At 40.0% G+C, this 9,544-nt stretch overlaps 1 protein-coding gene across 1 annotated transcript; it reads right to left on the bottom strand.

Annotated features, from left to right (window-relative positions):
* Positions 1-2,482: 2,482 nt before the first annotated feature.
* LOC113168656 (low affinity immunoglobulin gamma Fc region receptor III-like) lies at positions 2,483-9,120 on the bottom strand. Its single transcript, XM_033326724.1, has 4 exons — positions 8,982-9,120; positions 4,127-4,396; positions 2,883-3,122; positions 2,483-2,799 (listed from the first exon to the last, which is right to left on the bottom strand). The coding sequence occupies exons 1-4, from the start codon at positions 9,118-9,120 to the stop codon at positions 2,483-2,485; spliced, it is 966 nt and encodes a 321-aa protein (XP_033182615.1).
* Between the last annotated feature and the right edge of the window lie 424 nt (positions 9,121-9,544).

The following is a 9,544-nucleotide window of genomic DNA, read 5'->3' as shown; positions in this document are numbered from 1 at the left end:
TAAATCCCTGTTAGTAAATGATTTGATAATTGACCATCAAATAGACTTATTCTGTCTTACTGAAACCTGGCTGCAGCAGGATGAATATGTCTCTCTGAATGAGTCGACCTCCTCAAGTCATGTTAATTATCATGTTCCTAGAAACACAGGTCGGGGTGGAGGAGTAGCAGCAATCTTCCACTCAAGTTTATTAATCAACCCCAGACCTAAACATAGTTTGAATTCATTTGAGAGCCTCACTCTTAGCCTCTCTGATCCTAACTGGAAAAATCAACATGTCTCTTAGACCCCATCCCGACTAGGCTCCTCAAGGATGTCTTACCTTTGATCAGCACGTCCATATAAGATCAGATCAATCTATCTTTACAAATAGTCTACGTACCACAGGCTTTTAAGGTTGCTGTAGTCAAGCCCCTGCTCAAAAAGCCTACTCTGGACTCAGGGGTCTTAGTGAATTATAGACGAATATCCAATCTGCCCTTTATCTCTAAAATCCTTGAAAAGATAGTTTCTAAGCAATTGTACGACCACCTGCGTAGTAATAACTTGTATGAAGATTTCCAGTCAGGATTTAGAGTATATCATAGTACAGAAACAGCACTGGTAAAGGTCACTAATGATCTTCTACTAGCATCAGACAATGGACTACTCTCTATACTCGTCATGTTAGATCTTAGTGCTGCATTCGACACTATAGATCACAACATTTTATTACACAGACTGGAACATGTCATTGGAATCAAAGGAACAGCACTAGAGTGGTTTAAATCGTATCTATCAGATAGATTTCAGTTTGTACACGTTAATGATGAGTCTTCCATGCACAGCAAAGTCAGCTACGGAGTTCCACAGGGATCTGTGCTTGGACCGATTCTTTTCACTTTATATATGTCCCCTTTACGCAATATTATTAGGAAACACTCTATAAATTTCCATTGTTATGCAGATGATATCCAGCTATACTTATCTATGAAACCAGGAGAAACTAAGGTCAAACTTCAAGCTGCTTAAAAGACATAAAGACCTGGATGTCCTCCAATTTCCTTCTCCTAAATCCAGACAAGACAGAGGTTATACTGTTTTGGCCTAAAAATCTCAGAGACACTATGTCTAATCACATTCTCACCATTGATGACTTAGTACTGGCCTCAAGTAATACTGTAAGAAACCTCTGAGTTATCTTTGATCAGGATATCTCCTTCACTTCATACATCAAAGAAATCTCTAGAACTGCCTTTTTTCACCTGAGAAACATTAAAGTTAGAATTAGGAGCATCCTGTCCCAAAGTGATGCTGAAAAACTAGTCCATGCATTTGTTACTTCCAGACTGGACTATTGTAATTCATTATTAATAGTTTGTCCCAATAACTCATTAAAGAGCCTCCAGTTAATCCAAAATGCTGCAGCCAGAGTTCTGACTGGAATTAGCAAGAGAGATCATATTTCTCCAACGTTAGCTTCTCTCCATTGGCTCCCTGTTAAATCCAGGATTGAATTTAAAATTCTTCTTCTCACTTATAAATCCCTTAATAATCAGGCTCCATCTTATCTTAAAGACCTCATAGTTCCATATCTTCCAAGCAGAACTCTCCGTTCTCAGACTGCAGGTTTACTTGTGGTTCCTAGAGTTTCCAAATGTAGAATGGGAGGCAGAGCCTTTAGCTACCAAGCCCCTCTCCTGTGGAACCAGCTCCCAGTTCAGGTTCGGGAGGCAGACACCCTCTCCACATTTAAGACTCGACTTCAAACTTTCCTTTTTTATAAAGCTTATAGTTAGAGATGGATCAGATGACTCTGAACCATCTCTTAGTTATGCTGATATAGGTTATTCTGCTGGGGGACCTCTACTGATAAACTGAGCTCCTCTCCTTTCTCCTGTATCAATGCAAATGCCACCACTTCATGTCATTAACTTTGTGTCTTCTCTCTCCTGTAGTTGTGTTTCCTCCTCTCTGTCTCCCTCTCTCTGTACTTTTCTGCAGGTATCCTCGGCCTGGAGCTGTACATCTCCAGAATCCAGTTCATCTGCCCAATGTTTTTGCTGCTTGTTGTTGTCTTATTGCCTGCTGTTCTTTTCTCTCTTCTCTTTCCACTCACCCCAACCGGTCAAGGCAGATGGCCGCCCACTATGAGCCTGGTTCTGCTGGAGGTTTCTTCCTCTAAAGGAGTTTTTCCTCTCCACTGTTGCCTAAAGCTTGCTCAAATGGGATTGTTGGGTTTTCTCTATAATTTTTTGTATAAATATTTTCTGTAAGGTCTTAAACCTTAAACACTGTAAAGTGCCTTGAGATAACTTCTGTTGTAAATTGGTGCTATACAAATAAAACTGAATTGAATTGAACTGAATCCTTCACCTGACTCCAACCAATTCTACTCCAGGTGAGGTGCAGGTCATTGTGGTCCTTAAAGAATCTCCCTGTTTCACCTTTTATCACATGAACCTCTATCTTATCTCATTAACATGTTCCTCAATTATTATTATTACTGAGCGGCTCCATCAGCTCTGAGGTCATGTTCAGTGGTGACATCAGCAGTGATGTCATCATATTCTTCAACACACTGGGTCGTCTCCATGGAGACAACTGGTTTGTTTACTGTCTTCATTCTGCAGCAGATCAAAACCATCAGAGCAGAACAGAAACAGATGAAGAAGATCTTAACTCCAGGTAAGAAGAACAGTCTGAACACAGAGGGAGGAGAAGAAGAAGGAGGAGTGGAGGAGTTAGAATTAACAGGAGACGTTAGAGTAGAAGAGCAGAGGGTGGTGGAGGGTGGAGCAGAGGTTGTAGGAGGAGGATCTGTAGAGAGAAGAGTAGAATCTGGTTCAGTGATCAGTTTAGGATCAGGGTCATAGAAACAGGAAGTGATGTCAGTGTCTGACCTCTGACCCTCAGCCAGCTCTGAGGAGATTCTCCCAGTGTATCAGTAGAACAAGAGTAGAGACCTTCATCAAACGGTTGGACTCTACTGAGGATGAACTCTGATTTAGATCCATCGTAGCTGAAATTATTCTTGAAGAAATAAGCTGCGACTGTTTCACCGTTTCTGTTTCTACAGCGCAGAGTGACATCACTTCCTGTCAACACAGGAAGTGCAGGAATCTCCAGGATCAGTTCACCACCTGAAAAACACACAGAGTCATATAGAGACAGAGTTACAGCGACAGACCAGAGTCACGTAGAGACAGAGTTACAGCAACAGACCAGAGTCACGTAGAGACAGAGTTACAGCGACAGACCAGAGTCATACAGAGACAGAGTTACAGCGACAGACCAGAGTCACACAGAGACAGAGTTACAGCGACAGACCAGAGTCATATAGAGACAGAGTTACAAGAACAGACCAGAGTCACGTAGAGACAGAGTTACAGCGACAGACCAGAGTCACGTAGAGACAGAGTTACAGCGACAGACCAGAGTCACGTAGAGACAGAGTTACAGCGACAGACCAGAGTCACGTAGAGACAGAGTTACAGCGACAGACCAGAGTCACGTAGAGACAGAGTTACTCCAACAGACCAGAGTCACGTAGAGACAGAGTTACAGCGACAGACCAGAGTCACGTAGAGACAGAGTTACAGCGACAGACCAGAGTCACGTAGAGACAGAGTTACAGCGACAGACCAGAGTCACGTAGAGACAGAGTTACTCCGACAGACCAGAGTCACGTAGAGACAGAGTTACAGCGACAGACCAGAGTCACGTAGAGACAGAGTTACTCCGACAGACCAGAGTCACGTAGAGACAGAGTTACAGCGACAGACCAGAGTCACGTAGAGACAGAGTTACTCCGACAGACCAGAGTCACGTAGAGACAGAGTTACTCCAACAGACCAGAGTCACATAGAGACAGAGTTACAGCGACAGACCAGAGTCACGTAGAGACAGAGTTACACCAACAGACCAGAGTCATATAGAGACAGAGTTACACCAACAGACCAGAGTCACATAGAGACAGAGTTACAGCAACAGACCAGAGTCATATAGAGACAGAGTTACACCAACAGACCAGAGTCAGATAGAGACAGAGTTACACCAACAGACCAGAGTCATATAGAGACAGAGTTACACCAACAGACCAGAGTCATATACAGATGTTGTTTCAGAATAAAAACTGTTTCTGTACCAGATACTGTGAAGTTGATCTGATCTCTGCTTCGTCCAGAACTGGTTTCACACCAGTAAACTCCAGAGTCTGACTGGAGGAGTTCTGAGATGATGCAGGAGGAACCAGTAAAATTTCCAAAGCTTGAACCTGGTGCTCCACAGTCCTCAGTCTGTCCTCCTCTGGTCCTCTTAACTGTCCCATCAACTGTCTGTCCATCTTCAACACAACTCAGAGACACTGAGTCTCTTTCAAAGAACTGTTGAAGGTTTGGACTGAGATTCAGAGAGACTGGAGGACAGACAGAGAGAGAGAGACAGAGAAAGAGAGAGAAAGAGACAGACAGAGAGAGAGACAGAGTAAATGTCTGTGTATTACTGTCAGTGTCAGTGATTGTCTTCTCCTCCATCAGCTCACCTGCAGAAACAGTCAGTCCAAACAGCAGCAGCACAGACACACCTGGAACAGGAGGACAGGTGAAAATGTTGATAGTTAAATATCAGAGATGTCAAATAAATATGTGACAGCAGTCTGACAGTGATCAGTGTCCAGAGCCTGTATGTCTCCAGAGTGGAAAATCAAACCTAAGTGTTCAGAATTTGATGTGATGCAGTTTTGGTCCTAATTCTGGGAGTAAGAGAAATTTATCAGGTAGAAAATATTCACCAAAATGTAGAAAAGGTCCGGAGTTAAGAGTTAGAGCAGATGGTCTTTGGATAGTGAGTTGAGCGTAAGGTCTACAAGAAGAGATATACACTCTCCTCCAAAACTATTGGAACGTTGAGGCCTGTTCTTTCTTTTTGCTGTAGACGGAAAACTTTTGGTTTGACAATAAAAAGGTGAAAATGAGACAAAAGATCAACATTTCCGCTTTTATTTCCAGGTGTTTATATCTGGATCCGATACACAACTTAGAAGATAGCATTTTTAGTTTCAACTGACCCATTTTTAATGTAAGCAAAAGTTGAAGCGTGACTGGCAGGTGTGTTTTGATGCCCAGGTGTATCCTAATACATTGATCATTCAAACTATAAATATCACTGAATGTCAACAGTCAGTTTCAGATTTGGGTTCTGCCTCTTCAAACTGCATTTAAAGTTAAGAGGTGTAACCAACATCAAATGGTCTACACTCTATACTTGTCTTATTAGATCTTAGTGCTGGATTCGACACTATAGAACCAACATTTTATTACACAGACTGGAACATGTCATTGGAATCAAAGGAACAGCACTAGAGTGGTTTAAATCGTCTCTATCGGATAGATTTCAGTTTGTACATGTTAATGATGAGTCTTCCATGCACAGCAAAGTCAGCTATGGAGTTCCACAGGGATCTGTGCTTGGACCGATTCTTTTCACTTTATATAAGTCCCCTTTAGGCAATATTATTAGGAAACACTATAAAAGTCCATTGTTATGCAGATGATACCCAGCTATATGTATCTATGAAACCACAACATTTTTTTTATTCTAAAAATAATAAGAGATCTCTGTTCAGGACCATGATAAATAAAGATGGCATTTTCACAGTCTCCATTCTTAAAGCACTATATGTTTACTCTTTTAAACAATAATTTCCATGGATCCATTTGAACATGTACATCCTTTCTGTTTCCAAGCTACTTTCAAATTTTTTGCAGTCCAGTTTTGCAGACTTTCAAAGCTCAGTACTGGAGCCCCACTTATCACTTACAACTCATTTCGTAGTTTTTTCTAATTATATTTAACACATTCATCAGTCAGCCACAATATTAACACTAATATTGTAACTATTGTGTCGACTGTGTGGTACCAGTACCACACAATCGACACCAAGGAAAACTGTTCAGCTCAGTGATCCCACGATGGTGGAATGAGCTGCAGAACTCTGCACGCTCAGCCACCTCACTTTAATATTTAAAACACTGCTGAAAACAGAACTCTTCATCATCTTCATTTACATTAAAAAAAAAAAAATTCTACTCTCTTGTTCTCACATCTCAAGAAACAGAAACTCTTCTTTAACAGCACTTTGCTTTGATGTTTTTCTCCTTGACTTAGATTTTGTTTGCTTGCCTTGTTCCTCACCTGTAAGTGAAAAAAGCGCCTGCCAAATGAATAAATGTAAATGTAAATGTAAATGTAACACTAGCTGGTGGTTTTAATGTTGGGATCTCTGGCCGGTCTGCAGTTACACAGCAAAAACATGTGCAGAACTGACTGCAATGAAGCCCCATGCCAGGTTGGGTTGAGGAAAGTAGAGCACTGCTGTTAAGGTTAGAGACAGATTGTGTTTTGGAATTAATTGTAATACAGACAACATCTGTGAAGTAACTGTCAAATTTTATCTCTTAACCCAGCCCGCAGTTTTTTTCTGATCTTTACCCCGTGCCATGAAATTTTGAACTATAAAAAACTTTAACAAAGCTAGATCCACAAAACTAAATGTTTAACTGCAAGATGAGATATTTTTGTGGTAAACATTCATTGCACTGCCATTACATCCTAACATGTATTGAGAGAAAAGCCAAGTGATCTTACACTTATTTGTCACACCCAAGAGGAAGGAAAAGTTAATGCGCTCAACACTCACTTCAGCATAACTTCCCTAGACTGAATTTGAATTAAAACTGTAAGTAGGACTCAGAATGTCTCCTGTGTTGATAATGTCCCAGATGTGCAAACATCTGTGCAGTCAGCTCCAGTTGTAAAGTGATACAAAGGATAGATTTCAAGTGAGGTTGTTGGGTTTTCTATATAATTCTGAGCTTAGTTAGTGAAGGGATGTACTTACATTTCCATAGATGGTACATCTTGGTGTTGAGGAATTGACGGTCAAAGAGTGGTTTAGAAACTTGTGATCAGCTTTTAAAGCTGCAATTTCCTTGTTTCAGTAAGTTGGCAAATAGGCAGGACTTTTACCAAACATGGGTGTGTTTTCATACTGGGAGGACGAGACCACCCCCCGACCAGATATTTTACAAATCCTCCCAAAATTGAGACACTAAACCTACATAAAAACAGAATGAAATGATTTGTAAATCTTATAAACCAATAATTTATTAACAGTAGAACATAGAAAACATATCAAATGTTTAAACTGAGAAAATGTATTTTAAGAAAAAAGGTTGTTTTTAAATTGTTGGCAGCAACAACATCTGAACAGCAGTTTAGTTGGTAGAGCAGTCGTTTAAGGACCTCAGGGTCTGTGATTTGATTTCTGCTTCCGTCTGGCTACTTGTCAAGGTGTTCTTGGACAAGACACAAAAACCCTGTAGTAGCACTGATATGTACTGTCTGGCAGCTGTCCAACCAAAACTTCTTGCAGTTCTTTTTCACCCATATTACCATCATGTCCTGCAGTGATGACACATTTTCCTTTAATGTTGTCAAAAACTCTTTAAAGAGACGGGATCAAAGGTGTCTAACCCACCTCAACAAGTAATTTGACTGATCGGATCAGAATCTGTCTTGGTGGTTATTTAGAATGGTATTTATTGTTATCACAAGTTTATTGTTAACTTGTGATCCGATTGCCTGATAAGCATCTTAATACAGGTATAAAAAGGTTCTAAGAGAATCTCTAAAGGCATCTATCATGTATCAAAACATCTGCACCCATTGTTTTCTATGTGAGTGTAGAATGTGAATTAAGGTGTTTTATATTTCACCAATTATCCATCCATTGTTTTTGTTCTATGTTATATTTTTGTATTATGTGTATGGTCTATGTGATTTTTATTTTGAGGTAATTATTTTATATTGAATTTATTTTCTTTGTTACCTCTGCCCTTTTTAGCGATGTCATTTCCGGTTAAGTCGCGCTACTTTCCTCAGTCGGCTTGAAGCCTCGCTGAGGTAAAGTGAACTTATCAATAATATGTTAAAACATGTTAATGATAAATGTTAGTTCTAAACTTGTATTTTGACGGTAACAAATGGTTTTATTCTTGTCTAAGCGTCAGTATTTACTTATATGTATTTTTGTAAGACTGTACAGCACTGAAATGAAATGCTAAACTTAGCCGTTTTTAAGCTAGGTTTGTGGAGCATGTGGTCGGTCTTTCATGCGGTGGTTCTGTTTTTTTTGTAGGGTGTGTATGTGAGAGACCGATTGATGGAGTCGCTGTACTGTGTTTATTTTATTTTACACAGGTATGTCTATTCCCTCATTCTACTTTTATGTTTTCATTAAGATTTTAATTCTTTCATTTTCGTATTTACTGTTAACATTTGGTTTTGTTCAATGGAAACATATAATTATAAAAGTTGCCACTGGTATGATAAAGAGTAATAGTAGATCGTTGTTTGAAATAAGTATATGTAGCTTAAGCTATATGATCACCCTGTGATTTATTTTTGTTTATTTTAATTTAGTAAAATGTAAAAAACGGTGTGATGCACAGCATACTGAGTCAGCTTGAAGCCTCGCTGAGGGTGTTTAAGTGAGAGACCGGTTGATGGAGTTGCTGTTTTTATTTTATTTTACACAGATTTACTCAAATAAACCAGTCGGCAAGGCAGCAGTCGTCCTGTTCTCAATAAAAGAAAACACAACGCAGACTTTCGGCCAGAGACTAAGAGTCAGGACAGGCCGGCTACATTGGTGCCGTGACCCGGATCCACACTGCTTCAGTTTGGTTTATCGTGGTTCCTGGAGCCGTGGATCAGCGTCACCTTGGTCAACGGGGTACTGCAAGCTGCATATGGTATTGAAAGAGACTGTTAAGAGTTATTAAGACAACAAAAAGGACATTTGAATACTGTCTTCTGACAATTGACTTCACATTGCACATTTGCAATTTGGAAATCTGTCATCATTTTTTTTTATATACTGTTGAGTGTTGTACAAACTTGCTAGAAGGAGCAAGAGCTTCGAAATCAACCCCCCACACCTAGTCCTGGAAAAAGAGTGGTGTGCCAGGTGAAGCACTGCTGCACTGTGAACCTCAGACCAAGAGATGAGCTGGTTGCTGTAGGTTCACATGTGGACAGTCGATCAATCAGGAGTCCTGGATGTGTCACTTCTGCCATTGGGATTTTTTATTTGTTACTTTTTTTTTTGCACATTTGTGATTTGCGTGGTTTTTTAAAACATATTAGAGTGAGAAATTCACATATACAACTCTACCTCTGGTACCCCCCCCCCGTTCAAATTTTTCCAACAAGAACACCTCCTTATTTCTCCTTATTTACTGTGTTGTTTTATCTAGATTACCGTATTTTTGCAATATAACACTATAACGGTAGCTCCCTGCAGAACACTACAGGTTCTGTTCGTAGCTTTGTTGTAATATCAGTATCCAGCTGGTTAGTGTCGTGGTAACATCACCACCTCCCATCTGGGAAACTGGGGTTCTACTACTTGTGAGTCGCTTTTTTAAATATAATATAATATTTTTTAACTGGAGAACTGCGCCCAGTTTAGAGACAAAGACAACCTGTCGTCCCTCTTTGT

This window comes from Anabas testudineus, chromosome 18, assembly GCF_900324465.2.
Source record: "Anabas testudineus chromosome 18, fAnaTes1.2, whole genome shotgun sequence".
Classification (NCBI taxonomy): Eukaryota; Metazoa; Chordata; class Actinopteri; order Anabantiformes; family Anabantidae; genus Anabas; species Anabas testudineus.
The sequence above is the reverse complement of the archived record's forward strand: the minus strand, read 5'-3'. Positions and strand labels throughout refer to the sequence as shown.